At 47.5% G+C, this 15936-nt stretch overlaps 1 protein-coding gene across 4 annotated transcripts in view; it reads right to left on the bottom strand.

The window, feature by feature from the left end:
- DCDC2B (doublecortin domain containing 2B) overlaps positions 1-15290 on the bottom strand; it is a 66889-nt gene extending 51599 nt beyond the window's left edge. For 2 of the 4 annotated variants that reach the window (XM_069223351.1, XM_069223352.1), the window contains exons 1-2: positions 14534-15290; positions 8935-8992 (exon numbers count right to left, since the gene is read on the bottom strand). In XM_069223351.1, the coding sequence (XP_069079452.1) occupies positions 8935-8992; positions 14534-14811 (336 nt within the window). In that variant the 5' untranslated portion in view covers positions 14812-15290. The remainder of the gene's footprint in view (positions 1-8934; positions 8993-14533) is intronic. The other 2 variants (XM_069223349.1, XM_069223353.1) reach the window with 1 other exon arrangement.
- Positions 15291-15936: the final 646 nt, after the last annotated feature.

The following is a 15936-nucleotide window of genomic DNA, read 5'->3' as shown; positions in this document are numbered from 1 at the left end:
ATGGCAGAGGTATTTATTTAAGGACATATTGGGGCAATTCAAGAGCTACATCCATAAAATAGGTTTGAAGGAGGGAGCTATATCTGTAAAGCACAAGTTGTGGAAGATGTCTGTGGTTGTGAGAAGTGAAGTGAAGAGTTTGATGATAAGTGGTATGAAGTCAGTCATCAACTCAATGAAGGACAGCTGCCTCAAGCTTAACACAGACAAGACCGAAGTCCTCATCCTGGGCTCCACCCCCTCTGCCTGGGATGACTCCTGGTGGCCCCCAGTGCTTGGACCCACTCCCCAACAGGCCATGTACAAAACCTCTGCATAATCCTAGACCCCTCGCTCTCAATGAACTGCCAAATCAACGCTGTTTCGTCCTCCTGCTTCCGCACGCTCTACCTGCTTCGAAAGATCTTCAAGTGGATCCCCACCAAATCCATGAAAATGGCCACCATGTGCTCGTCAGCAGCAGACTCAACTACAGCAACGCACTCTGTCGGCACCACCTAGAAACTTCTAAAGAAACTGCAGAACATCCAGAACTCCTCCTCCAGACTCCTCCTGAACATCCCATGTCGCAGCCACATCACCGGACACCTGAGAGACCTTCACTAGTTACCTATCAACAAAATAATTATCTTCAAGCTCCTTACGCATTCCTATAAAGCCCTTCACAATGCCAGACCTGCATACCTCTACCACCACCTCCTTCTACACTCCCACTAGACGTCTCCGCTTCACCCAACTGGCCCTGGCCACCATCCCACAGATCTGCAATACCACGGATGGAGAACGATCCTTCTCCTACCTCGTTGGATAGACCTGGAACTTCCTGCCTCTGCACCTCAGGCAATCACCATCGCTGCTGCAATTCAGGAAGGACCTCAAGACCTGGCTCTTCAGCTAAATTGCAGATCCACTCACCCCTACCCCCGACTCAGCTCCTTGAGACCCTTACAGGTGAGTAGTCATGCTTTATAAGAATCCTGATTGATTGATTGATTGATCTTGACTGTGGATGTTAGTGCATGTGAAGTGGGTGCCATATTGTCACAACTGCATGAGAACATGGCGCACACAGTTGTGTTTGCATCAGCTCTTTGACTGATAGTGAACATATCTACTCGGTCATACAGCAAGAGGCATTGGCGGCAGCCTTGAATGTGGAGTACTTTAGGATGTTTCTCCGGGGATTGAAGGTTTGTGTTCACACCAACAACAAACCTTTAGTCAAGGTCCTCACACCAGCAAAGTGCTACAAGGTTGGCCAGGAGAGCTTCAAGATTACAGGAATATAGATACCATACTGAACATGCTCCTGGGCGGTGGAAAGCACAAGCCGACTGCCTTTCACATATGTTGATGGAATGGTCAAAAGTTGACAAGGAGGCTGTTATGGCAAAAGAGCAAGCAGCAGTGCCATGGCTGGCCAATGTAGAGGAGTGCGCATGTGGAGCATTCACAGTGAAAAAATGGAAAGACTGTATGGAAAATGATCAAGTGTTTAAAGCAGTCAAACGGATGGTGGTGAAAGGTGGATGTAGGGAAAGTACTGTTTCTCCCTGGTTCAGACCATTTGTGAAAATTCGGGAAGAATTGCCAATGTGTGGTGAAGAGGTCATTATGAGAAATGACTTGCTTGTGCCACCGAAGGATTTGAAGGAGAGAGTTTTTAAGTTAGCGCAATAGGGACACCTCAGGCAAACGCTAACGAAGAAAAGAGCAAGGGAAAGTTTTTGGTGGCCAGGGATGGACAACCAGATCACATCATGGGTGGAGGAACCTGGTAGTTTCTGCAGTGCAGGCTGTCATGGGACATATTGTTGATCCAGGTAAACCGTGGAGTACAGTATGTATGGATATTATTGGACCCATACAAGGAGCGCGGAGTGAGGTCAAGAACATGTTGGTTATGGTTGAGGTGCATTCCAGGTGGCGGATTTTTAAGTTCATGAGGAAAGTGACCACCAAATGTACCACTGATGTTTTAGAGAAGGTGTTTTTTGAGGAATGCTTTTCTTGGCTGCTTATCGCGGACAACAGGGCACAACTCACTTCATTTGAAAAGAGGTCATATTTGCAAAGGTGTGGTATAAAACATCATCGCATGGCGCTTTACAATCTTCAAGCCAATGGGATATTTGAGAGGACCAATAGGCTTGTCAAGGAAGCCATTCTCATGGTAATTCAAGCTGGGAATGATGTGGAGAGGACAGTAAACAGCCTGGTATGGGCCCATCGCACCATGGAAAATGGGGCAACCAAAATGTCTCCTTTTGAAAGTGTGTGGGGAAGGAAGCCTTGCACTAAGTTGACTCCTGCTTGGTTGGTGATTGGTGAGGCTCAGTCGAAGTGCAACAATGAAGATTGGGTCTAGAGGGATCATACGAGTGGGTGATTGGGTAAAGGTGAGGCGTGATAGAGTGAGCGGGGCTTGTCAAAAATTTGGGGCTCATTTAAAGTGAATGAAGTGAGTGAAGGATACATTGAACTAGGCAACCGCAGTAAGTGGAATAGCCACAAGTTAGCTTTGTATCAAAGAGGTGAGAATGTTAAGAATGAGGGACAGTTCAACAGGGAGGGTTTCAACAGCTTCATGTTGATTGATGATGCAGTCATGTAGAAATTCTGATGTTGGAGATGGGAGAAATGGTGACAACGGTCCAAGTGACACAAGTGTTAGCAAGATGGGCACTCGTGTGGAGGAAGCAGTAACTGGTGCCCATAGGTCTCAAAGGTCTTGTTTATTTGAAGAACTACGTGAAGGACCAGTGATATGTTATGAGTGATTCAGTCTGCTTTTTTTATCTTTGTTTGTTGTTTGCAGTGTTTGGGTAGAAAGGGAGGGGATGTGAAGTAATGTGGTTCCTTTCATGTTTTAGAATGTGGAACGTTCCCAATGTTCTTATGTTGTCCTGGTGAGACTGGGATTCTACTGAAGCCAGTTGGATTTTGACTAGCTAGGAGTCTGTCCACGCTGTTGCAAATAAATACTTATTGACTGTCAAAGGTGTTGGGGTGTATACATTACAACAAAAAACTTGTATTTTTCAGAAATTGATTCAAAGGCTCATTTTGAAGACAAAATAATTACATTTCCAACACATACTCAAAGCTCATATTTGAAAGATGAATGAAAGACGGATTGCTGTTGGATGCTTTGGAGTTATTTCAAATTAATGAGGCTTTTCCCTATATTACTGTGCATAAAACTGCCTGATACATTGGTGTAAGAAAGCACCGTTTTTTTTGTCATGGTTAACCCCCACTTCTTGCCTGGGTTCTATTGTGGCTTTGACTGATAGTGCACTGGGTGCCTGCTAACCATGTCCTCATGCCAGAGCTCTTTCCCCAACACTGCACCTTGTTTTGCACAATTGGCAAACGTTTTAGCTACCTCTGCAAAGTCCCTAGTAAATGGCACCCCTGGTACCATAGGGTCTGGGGTACTAAGGGCAGGTCTCTGAGGGCTGCAGCACCAACCGTACCACCCTCAGGAACCCCTCACCTAACCCACACTGTCTTGCCATTGCAGATTACGTGTGTTGGTGCAGGCTTAATTGAAACCACAACCTGTCACACACCCCTGTGTGCCAGGTCCCCTATCACTGCATGTGCCAGGTGTAAGTCACACCTAAGGTAGGGTGCATCCAGGCACATGTGAGGGAATATATGCATGAGCAGATATGCCCCTGCTATGTCTCTGTTGATTCTGAGACATAGTAAGGGCACAGAGAAGCCATTTTAAATGCATGTGCTAGACAATGGTCATTACGAGTTCCCCAGCTACATGATGGCTTCTCTGAATACTGGGATGTTTGGTGTCAAACATCTCAGAATAATAAACCCTCACTGACCCCAGTAATGGATTTATTAAAAGGTGCACACAGAGGGCACCTTAGAGGTGCCCCCTGAAAACCTACCAACCTCTAGTGTGCTGACTGACTGGCCCCGACCAGTCTAGCCACCACAGATGTGTTTCTGCCACCCCCCTACCTCCCCAAGGTGAGAGCCTTTGCTTTTGAGGGCTTGAGACAAAGGCCTGCTCTGGGCTGATGTGTGACCTCCTCTCCCAGGCAGGATGGACATTCCAGGGTAGGGAGCTTCAAAGGCATTTCCCCCTTTGTAATGCGACCCAGGTCTCTCCAGGTGGCGGAGATGACCAACCCCCCTGTCCTGACCCCACTTTTGGCAGTAGCACATACTGGAAATTAGTTAAATTAGGAGGAGTGCCCACTTCATACCGGCCCCACCCCTGAGGTGGACGAGCTGAAGTGGACATTAGTTTTCGAATTCCACCACCTTGCTTGGAAGGAATTAGGCCACAAGGGTTAGGGTTATGTGCACTTCCCAGCAAAAGTGGTTATAAGGAGGGTGTAGTCACCCTAAAGGAGATCAGCTCATTGTCTACTGCCTGGCACTCCCTGTAACGTCCCTAAATTGAGTATTTAGGTGGTGCCCCTGAACCCTAGCACTCAGATTTTGACAACCTAAGAAGACCTGGACAAAGAAGAGTTGCACCAGTAGAAGTGGAAAAGAAGAAACAGCTGACCTGAAACCAACCCCTCCGGCCTGCCTGCACAAGAAGCCAACTTGCCCAGCCTTTAATAAAGACTCAAGTCTCCTGTGGGCAGTGGACCTGCCCTGCAAGAAGAAACTCCAAGGAAAGGACTCTGCAGCTGCTGGAAGCACAGAAACCTGACATCTGAAGTGACCACTGCACCTGATGCCCATGACCCATGGAGAAGCCAACCAACAGTGCCAATCCAGTTCCCCAGCTGCCCAGAAACCGAGTCCAATGTGGTCCTACCAATCTTGGACTCTCCTGAGATGCCTGCAGCATCTGCACACAGGCTCCCTCTCCCGCAGGTTTGAGGTGAGATAAAATATGACATCTGCAGAAACCACTGCACCCGTTACCTCTGGCCCCCAGTCGAGGTGGGTCACATGTACCAACGATGACCTCCTAGTCCTGAGTCCACCCCTGCTGGACTCGCCGACGATGCCTGCAGCCTCAACACACAGGACCCCCCAACTGTGAGTGCTCCTGGAGGAGAAAGTTCGGCACCTAAAGACACCCTTGCATCTGTTGCCCCTGGGCACAGGAGAAGACTACCTAAAGTGCACCCACGTCCCTGAACACCCCAAGCCTACTACTTACCTGCTTAGTGTCCCTGACTGTCTTCCTAGCAAGAACCTGGAGCCTGTTTGTCACGAGATCCAACTCCCATGGAGACACATTGGGCACCCAACGTCTTACTGCACCTCTGCAACCGGCCGCCCTAGTGCCACCCCGTGTGTCCTTTTGGGGAGGTTCTGATCAGTGCCCAGTACTTACCTTTGCTCCCTGAGATTGGTTTTGCAAGTCATTGTTAACTCTGTGTTTGCTGAACATTGTTTTCCCCTTATAGGATAACATTGAGAGAACTCTTCAAATTTCACTGTGTTGATTCCTGAAACTGCAAAGTATTTATGCTTAAATGTCTGCTTACCTGATTATGAAATTCTTGGGGTGAAAACATATATAAAAAGAATTGTTATTTTTATACTCTGGTCTCAGATTTATTCTTTGAGTGTGTGTCACATGTATTGCTTCTGTGAGTACAAAAAATGCTTAGCACTACCCTCTGATAAGCCTAACTGCTCGCCCACACTACCACAGATGGAGCATTAGTCCTATCTACTTTTGCCTCTGCAATACCAATTGGGAGCCACTGGACTCTGCACAGTGTGCTTCATTTTAGCGCACTATATAGAGAGCCAGCGTCCTACAATTGGGGTAATCATTAACGTGATCTTATGGGGAGTCGTCATAATTGTAAAAGTTATAATGTTCGGTAACAGCTGAGGATGATTTCTATTGATCTGTAGTAGCTCTCATGAGAGAAGAGGCTGGCGATCCCTTAACTGCAGTGTTTGTATGTTTTGAGGTGTCTTACCGACCCTGATAGAAGATAAGTGCATGCATTGTGGAGAAAATGAGGTAAACATATCAGGAATGAAAAATAAAGAGTCTTACATTCTTGATCCCAAGTTATATGTGTACTGCTTTCATGAAAAGGTTTCTAGGTGCTTGAGCTCGGCGCGGTGTGGAGTGGGTTATTTGTTTATGTTTTTGTGTGTGGATCTCGCTGTGTGTTGCCGATCACTAATACCGCCTCACGCTGGGCGGATTGTTTGGCTTGGACTGGATTAGGCCTTTTGTTCAGTTTTGACAATGAATCGGTAACTGTGGCGGCCGGAGACACCACGGCATAGAAACTGGATGGATACATTTCACAAGTCATCTGAGGTGAGCGGAAAGTGGTCACTGGATATGGCAGACTGGTAATCCTATGAACGAAACGTCATGACCTGTACGTTGCTTCTCGACCTCACTCGAGTCATCTTCTGCAACAGATGCTCTTTGAGATTGACAGCGGGAGACCTTAGTTGCTTAGAGACGCCGTACTTTGTGGCAAGGAAGTGTAAGGGTCTTTTGCGGACACCTCGAGTCTCGCGTACTGGAAGCTTCTCAGTCACACAGACTTTAAGGGAGTCTCTCGCGTGAACGTTATCATTTTGTTTGGTAAAATATTTTGTTAAAAAGGGCTGGATGTTTGGATTTGAAGGGACATTTTTAATGTATGTTATTTTTCTCGGAGGGTGGTGTGCCACGTTGTGCCATGTGCAAAGGCAATTACTGGCAACTACTGAAAACAGGCTGCATTTTAGGGCATAAGTAGTTTTCCTGTATGACAGGATATTCGTCAGTTTCTCTTCCTGTATTTTACATTGCTTGATTTCAGTATTTTCAATGCTACAGAAGTACCCTCGGGAGAGAAGCGTTTGTTTCTTCTGTATCAATCCTTAGGCGAATAATATATGTGAGGCCAACGACAGGTAGTAATATTAATTATAGCCGAGCAAAGTAATATCAGGACATTTCACACCAAATATCAAACAGCAATTACAAATGTATGTAAATGAACTACACTAAGATCTTGCCGAGTTTCTAAAATAGTCTCTTCTAACAGATTTACTCCTGTGTTTTTCTTCCTCTCCCTACAGTGTGCTACTTTTTGATGGTCGTTATTTTTCTCTATGTTGTCGATGAATCTAACCCCAATGCAAGATACGGCACGCTGCATACTGCAGGGCGTCTAGCAGTGGGGGTTTGACTGCATTCAAAATGTGATCTAGCATCTTCATCGCTTTATTTAGGTGGTCATATATTTGCACTACAAATCCAATGGCCAGCATGCTTCGGCCAGTGACTGACAAACCCCTGGAACCCAACAGACTACAGATCACCTAGTAGATTACAAGTATGTAACCACAAATGTCCTCATCCAGCTGCACCAATGCACTTGGTTACTTGTAGCCTCTGTTGGTCTATAAAGAATGTCATTAGTGAAGCAACGGACCATGGGATAAAGTGAAACACAATTTCATCCACGATGTCAAAAATCAAAGCTCCAACGCAGCAGAGTTAACGGTGTGGTGTCATTTAGTTTCTGAAACTGCTCTGGAACTGGATCTTTGTGTAATGATCTGCAGTGTGCGGCACTGGGCATATGTTTGAGTTCTTGGTGTTTTTAGGAGTCTCCGGGCAATTAGTTGTCGACATGTATGGTATTATCAGCAGCTGGCTCAGGGTATAGCTTCCATCCACCTGGCTAGTGTTATCAATGTTGTCTGCAGTTTGTATACCCTTATGTTTCACTCGGTGGCTCTCTGTACTTGGAAGTTGTGGTCATCCATAGTGGTGCCATAAGCAGGCCTACTGGGTAGTGTATGATACCACTATGAAACCATGTCAGGAAGTCTCTGTCCCCCCACCCACTGATCTTTCTTACTTACCCTGATAATTATGTTTTCCCACCACAGAGTGTTAACTGATCTGTGTTGGCGCACCTGTGAGACCCAGTGTCCTCGTGACCAGTGCTTTACTTGAACCAGTGGTTTCAGTGCTTGGCAAAGGCACTTAACTGTCAATACAGGCACTTCTGAAAAGTTTCCAAATGGTGGTGCTGTTTGTCTAATTTAGAGATGAGCACAACAGTTGTTAATTCATTCTAATGACTAATACACAACACCCTTACAGCTTTGGGGACATGGAATAGTGTGAACTGTCACATTTGTAGGAGTGGGATGGTTAGAAGGTGTGCTAGTACTGTCACTGGCAGGGGCGATGGATGGTGCAAGCTGCAGTGGCCTCCTGACGAGGGCCATGACTCTTCTTTTTTGTTTTTCAACAAATTAATTACTACACCTGACTGATCATATACACATTGTTTTGGGACAGCCTGTCTCATTTCCAGATTTCAGAGGGTGTGATAACATGGCAGGGACGGGCAGGAAAGGGGGGGGGGGGTGTAATAAAATAATAAAAAAACATACCTGTCCGCCGCCGGCCATCTTCCTCCTCTCCCGATGGTGTTGGTGTCCCAACAGTCCCTGAGTTGGTGTCCCAGCAGTTCCTGGGACACCAGCACAGGCTACCTTATGCAATCCTGGCACTGCTCTCATGCTATACCTACCATGAGAGCAATGTCTGTATTGGTCTGAGCAGCTTGGTCAGCCGCTGAGACAGTGCACTAGAGTCTGTGCGGTTTTTCTAACCACGCTGTGAAACACAGCCGGGTTGGAGAAACCTAAGTGCACCTGTCAGTTTGACCAAACTGACATCCACACTTTTAAGTGCACTCACTCCACTCTGCCTCCGCCCTCCCATGCCCGCCCATCCCAGCACATGCTGGCTCAGCCAGCCGCTGAAAAATAAAACAATAATTTAATATTGTTTTAGTTTTCGGCTGCTGGCTCTGACCCAGTGGTACGACACTCCTTCACCATTGTGGAGGAGCCATCCCTGATAGCACACACAGACCCTTGTCCACACTAATTTAAGCTACAGTCAGCATTCATTATTCAAGGCTGCAACCTTCATAAGTACTCACTCACCTGAGCAGCATCTCTATTCTGGGTTCCGCTGGACTGTTTCTCCCCAGTGTGCAAATAGCTGCAGATACAAAATGATGAAAAGGTTAGATTGGACACACGAAAATCAACAGGACAATCCACTCTCTGCCATGAATGACCTGGGATTTAAAGCATCTACTCCAGAAAACTCCTGCCTTGACTGAGTGCTGTATAGTATTGTCTGTCCTGAATGAGGCCCCAGGGTGTGGACCTGAGTGGGAGTACAAAGGTAAAAGTGTGTCTGTAAAGGGAGAGCACGTTCTAGTGTAAAGGAAACGTGGCCAGGCTGCTCCTTAAGAGACAGAGGGCCTGATTTAAGGAAAGTGACGCTGCATGCAGCGTTGCGCCACTTTCCTTGTGCCCCCTAACACCACCATGTGTGTGTCGTATCTAAGACAGTAGTAGTTGGCGGTAGTTAGGGAAACTAGCGTCAACATTTTTGATGCTAGTTTGGAGCTTTGCAGGACTAGCATCAAAAATGTTGATGCTAATCCTGCAAAGCCCATTGAAAACAATGGTGTGCCTCCTTTTGACGCCTGCTTTGAGCAGGCATTAAAAGTGCCCAAAAAAATATGATGCAAAGAAATCTCTTAAATTTCTTTGCATCATTTTTTTAACCCCCCCTAACGGGGGAACGCCCCCTTTGCATACATTATGCCTGGGATAGGCATAATGTAGCACAAAGGCCCATATTTATACTTTTTTTGCGCCGCATCTTTGTCATTTTTTTATGCAAAAGCGGCGCAAACTTACAAAATACAATTGTATTTTGTACATTTGCGTCGCTTTTGCATCAAAGAATGACGCAAATGCGGTGCAAAGAAAGTATAAATATGGGCCAAAGGGTTATAAAGTGGCGCAATGTATGCATTACACCACTTTGTAAATTTGGGGCGGCGATTTTGTGGCCTCGTTGGGCCACAGCGTAAAAAAAAGGAGCAAGGAGGCGCTAGGAGCTCTTAAATCAGCCCCATGGTGTGCTAATTTGTATATGGTCAGTCCTCTTCAGTGATAGTATAAACAAGCTTAAATGTTTGGAAAAGGATGCCCAAATATGTCTGCAATGATTTATACGTCTTAGGGGCATATTTATACTCTGTTTGCGCCGAATGTACGTAAAAAATTTTGACGCACAATCGGCGCAAACCCTGCCCCATATTTATACTTTGACGTCCGACCCCGCGGGCGTCAAAATTCCACCATGTGCGTCATTTTTTGGAAGGGGGAACCAGCCTTGCGTTAATGCCCCATATTTATACTCTGACGTCATTTTGACGCACAGGAGGGGGTGGGCCTTAAAAAACTACGCACAGCCTGATGGGCGCCGTTTTTTAATGCCTGGGTCAGGGCAGGCGTTAAGGGACCTGTGGGCTCGGAAGGAGCCCAGAGGTGCCCTCCCCAGCCCCCAGGGACACCCCCTGCCACCCTTGCCCACCCCAGGATGACACCCAAGGATGGAGGGACCCATCCCAGGGAAGTAAAGGTAAGTTTGGGTAAGTATTTTTTTCAGATTTTTCTGTGGCATAGGGGGGCCTGATTTGGGCCCCCCTACATGCCACTATGCCCAATGACCATGCCCAGGGGACATAAGTCCCCTGGGCATGGCCATTGGACAAGGGGGCATGACTCCTGTCTTTGCTAAGACAGGAGTCATGTCAATGGAGATTGGGCGTCAAAAAAAATGGCGCAAATCCGGTTTGAGGCCTGAATTTTGCCTCAGACCTGACCTGCCCCATTTTCCCATACGCCGGCGCTGCCTGGTGTGAGTCATTTTTTTTTACGCACACCAGTCCGCAGCGCCGGCTAACGTCATTCCATAAATAAGGCGCCCGCATGGCGCGTTGGAATGGCGTTAGCCGGCGGTAACATTTTTGACGCACAACTGCGTTGGCGCAGTTGTGCGTCAAAAAGTATAAATATGGGCCTTAGTGTGCACATTAACTCCACCTGTTGTTTAATATACGTCCCACGAATCAGCATCGCCCATCAAGTGAACTTACACAACATCTATTCATTCCTTCGTTATCTAAAGTAGGAGCAAACCGCAGACATTTAGGCCCATATTTATACTTTTTTAGCACCGCATTTGCGTCATTTTTTAACGTAAAAACGGCGCAAACGTACAAAATATAATTGTATTTTGTTTGCACCGCTTTTGCGTCAAAAAGGGACGCAAATGCGGCACTAAAAAAGGTATAAATATGGACCTTGAAGTTCTCCAAAACAGGCCCAGGGATTGTGAGCGACCCCGTGCTAATGGAAAAGCAGGAACTGCTAGCTAGGACCCCTCTTGTACTCTTCAACATCGCCCTAACTAGTGGCAGACGGCTTCAAGCCCCCGAGTGCTGCGGCTCACTCTAAGCCAGTCCATGCCTCTAGGGTCCGGACCCCAGACCACTGTCGCCGCGGGGGACTTTTCACTACTGGGCCGCACCAGTGCTCGACCTGCAAGCGCAGACTTTGCAGCATAGAAGGGAGCTTTCTCCTCAGTGAGATGATGTCGACCGCGGGGCGGGTCATTGCCATCACAGGCCGCAGAGGAGTACTTCCATGCATTTGCCACCGCATCTCTACTCCCTTGATCGCGGCCATTCTGTCTTCTTTTCTGTTGTGTATACATTTTTTCTCTCTGCCTTCAAATTTACAAAGAGAGAAAATGTGTGGGTAATTTTCAAGATTTCAGACATCTACATGAAACTTCCAAAATCAGGGAACTAAAAGGACAAGAAGTGTGCATTGTACTATGAAATCTTAATTTTTTCAGAAAAATCTGCACCGTGCTCGATTGTAACTCGATCTGCTGAATCCGCAGAGTGAAAGCCCTTTTCTTGGAACTGGAGGACATTTGTTTTTGAGCGAGTTATGTAAAGGGGTGGGATAAAATGACATACGAACCCGCAAGTCCATGGCTTTCAGAGGCCTTGCACCTCTTACCTTTGAGCTATGCATTGTGCTCCGGTTCAAATCACGGACTTTTCTTTTTTTTAAGTATAAAGCACCATTATGGAGGATTTAGTACAATAGGATCGTCGCGCTGGCAGCAGGGTATGAGTAACGATGCTCACAGGTGAAAACTGTCAGTGCACATGTATGATTAGCTTAGGTTATGCTCACACGCCGCTTCCCCAAGTCACAAGAAGCCAGTCCTGGAGATACCAACGGACCTGACTTCTCTGCTGCAGATGTCCGAGAACCTTGTCTAAAATCCTGTCACTTCTGCACAGTGCTCAATGCACACGTTTTCATTATGTTGGACTGTTAGGAGCAGAGAACCAAGACTAAAGGCGTGTTAGGCCCAATGACTGGGGCAAGAGAAAATGTTTCAATCGTTCTAGTGGAGCATGCACACAGGAAGTGATTTACAGAATACGAGGCCTGTAGGAAAGAATGTTAAATTTGTAATGCACTCAAGGTGTTGATGGGTTAGAAAAATGACTAAATAATGCAGGATTTGTGACTGTTTCCCGATGCCTCCACCGTAGTCAGCATCTTGATCTACAGGCCCCATTTATTCTCTGACACTCTTCTGGCTCCACTTCCAGCTCTACAAACAAAAGAAGACCTTGGCCCATATTTATACTTCTTTAGCGCCGCATTTGCGCCGCTTTTTGAAGCAAAAACGGCGCAAACTTACAAAATATAATTGTATTTGGTAAGTTTGCGCCGTTTTTGCGTCAAAAAGCAGCGCAAACGCGGCGCTAAAAAAGTATAAATATGAGCCAAAGGGCCATATTTATACTTTTTGACGCAAAACTGCGCTAACGCAGTTTTGCGTCAAAAAAATTAGCGCCGGCAAACGCCATTCTGAAGCACCATGCGGGCGCCGTATTTATTGAATGACGTTAGCCGGCGTTAGCCGCCGGCACTGTCTGGTGTGCGTTAAAAAAAATGACGTACACCAGGCAGCGCCGGCGTAGGGGAAAATGGAGCTTGGCCGGCAAAAAATGGGGCAAGTCAGGCTGAGGCAAAATTTGCGCCGCAACCCGATTTGCGCCATTTTTTTGGGACTCCCAACCCCCATAGAAATGACTCCTGTCTTAGCAAAGACAGGAGTCATGCCCCCTTGCCCAATGGCCATGCCCAGGGGACTTCTGTCCCCTGGGCATGGTCATTGGGCATAGTGGCATGTAGGGGGGCACAAATCATGCCCCCCTATGCCACAAAAAAAAAAAAAAAATGACTTACCTGAACTTACCTTAATGTCCCTGGGATGGGTCCCTCCAGCCTTGGGTGTCCTCCTGGGGTGGGCAAGGGTGACAGGGGGGGTCCCTGGGGGCATGGGAGGGCACCTCTGGGCTCCTTCAGAGCCCACAGGTCCCTTAACGCCTGCCTTTTGCAGGCGCTAAAAAACGCCTCAAAAGCGGCCGTACGTCATTTTTTTTGACCCGCCCACTCCCGGGCGTGAATTTTGCCCGGGAGTGTAAATACGGCGCACATGCCGCGGAGTCACTTTTTTAGACGGGAACGCCTACCTTGCATATAATTAACGCAAAGTAGGTGTCCACGCTAAAAAAGGACGCAAACTCCATGGACTTTGGCGCTAGACGCGTCTAACGCCAAAGTATAAATATGGAGTTACTTTTGCGTCGGAATTGCGTCAAAAAAAAGACGCAATTCCGGCGCAATCGGAGTATAAATATGCCCCAAAGTCTTTTAATCCATCGATTGTTACAAGATTTAGGAAATGTGTGACAGGGCCTCTATTGGGTGCCTGCCTTGTCTGTAAGTGATGGTCAAATTCTACTCCTCTATTCAACAACTTCGATGTTGGTGAAAAGGGAAATGTAAATTCAAAACCTATAACTCAGGGAAATGCAGGAATAACCAAGTGCTTGTCCGAACCTGTTTTTTCTTTAACTGTAAGGGAGGTAGGCTAATCCAATCCATATTTGAATATGTATCTACTTTTCAGAATAGCCCTTCTTCGCTGTCCTGCCCTCGGCTCCCCCAGCTGCTTGGACATCCCACCTCTGACTGCTCTTTGTGAGTTGTGGAGCTTTTGACGTTCAGTTTCTTTAGAGCCACTTTTACATGTCATACAAGTGACTATTAACATTTGAAGTTTGTCTTCTCCGCTGCTAAGCAAAAAGAGGACAACTCTGGAAGAGAGTAGGGATCAAACACAGGCAGGTCCACACATGATCATTCTATCTGGCCCTGGCAGTGGATGCGCCCTCGACTGACCAGGCCCTCCCTAGTCCAAAGCAGTCTTGCTCCCATTTACAATTCCAGCTGTCTCAGGCAAATGACTGGGTATTACTGCCAAAACCATCACCAGCAACACCCCTCCTGTCCATTCCCCTTACTCGATTGTCAGTTTTAAGATTTGATAATGAACCGAGGCCTGTCGGTCTATAGGGAATTCGCATAAGGTTGTGCCATGCCAGTGTCAGTAAGAGGCCAGTAGGACTCAGGATCACGTCATGTTCCACTCTCAACGTGTCATTTGGGCGCACATACACACACTACACATGGATACCTCAGCTCCACATGCCGGTACACCAGTAGGACACGCGCCACTACTTATTCCAGTCAGAAACATATAGATGCAAGGGCCATGTTGGTCCCCCCGAATACTCACTCGATGCCTTTGAACTTCTCAAACCCAGCTGCCACATAGGGATTGCCATTCTTCAGCTGGACCAGCTCGGTGACCCGGTGGCCCTGTCGTGGAGTATAGAGGTTTCTCACTGCCATGGAAGCCTGGATGCTGTTGGTCACCTCGGTGAGGAAGGCCTCGAAGGTGAGGAACTGCCGCTGGTTCACCACCAAACGGCGCCCACCATGGAAGGGGTCTCCATTGCGGAAGATCAAAACTCGCTTGGCCTGAGGGGCTAGGTCCGTCACACCGGAGGTCATTCTGGACGAGACACAGAGAAATCTGTGGAAGGAGGAGTGGACCCCCAAGACGAGGAGCCTAGAGACCACGTGGTGAGGAGTGCATTCCCCAGGAAAATCTCAATCTATGGAAAATGTCCCCAAATAAAATTTAGACACCCCAAGCAAATGGATCAGATGCCGAAACCCTCGACTACACCACAGACGAGATCCAGAGTAACCCCTGAAAGAGATCCAAGCACCAACCCTCGAGGGAGCTCCTTAGAAACCACAAATCAGGACTGGATTAGAAGATAGTGGGGACAAACTCTTGGAGAGAGTCACATGGACGCTGGGCCGAGTTATGGAGCCCTCCCAGTGCAAGGCGCAGAGGCCCCCGATCGTGACTCCAGGCGCTGTGGCGCAGAGGGTGAAGACGCACGGCTGGAAGCACAGGCACCTCTTGTTGTTTTACTCGCCCAGGCAGCACTTGTTGTGGTTTCTGGGACCCGGAGCTCGGCGACTCTACCGTTACCATGGACTCCGGTCGTCAATAGCAGGCTGGGCCGGTGACAGCTCACGCCTCCTGTAACCAGAGGCCGGCGCACCCCTGCCGTGCTTTTTGATTCAGACATCCACCGCAACATTGAGGGTGCCCGAGGGCAGCTTTCCTCTGTGGAGAATAGTAGAGCCGACGATTTAATCGGGGACCACACCTTACCTTCTTCAATGTAGTCAGGGGCATACTCCCGACATCCCAGAGTGTAATCTGGGACCTGATACTCGCACCTATATGTGTGGTCGGGGAAAGACCGCAGTATTGTCAGGTACAAGCAACTGAACCACACAGTTTAGTCAGGGACTGACCACTCACCGGCTAAAGTTTAATCATACAGCCCTCCCAAGCCCCATTCTTAACCAGGAATACGCCACTCTCCTCCCACAGTTTAAGCAGGGAAAGGTCGCTCAAATACAACAGTATATCTAAAGACAGACCACTGACCCCCAACAACTTAATCAGGGTTAGGCCACTCAAATCCCAGTTTGACCAGGGACAAGCCATTGAAGTCGCATAGAGTAATCAGAAATAGGCCACTCACTTTGCTTAGTGTAACGAGGGACCTCTGTCGTCCCATAGTGTAATTAGGGTAGGTCACTCAAATCCCA

This window comes from Pleurodeles waltl, chromosome 3_1 (assembly GCF_031143425.1).
Source record: "Pleurodeles waltl isolate 20211129_DDA chromosome 3_1, aPleWal1.hap1.20221129, whole genome shotgun sequence".
Taxonomy (NCBI): Eukaryota; Metazoa; Chordata; class Amphibia; order Caudata; family Salamandridae; genus Pleurodeles; species Pleurodeles waltl.
The sequence above is the reverse complement of the archived record's forward strand: the minus strand, read 5'-3'. Positions and strand labels throughout refer to the sequence as shown.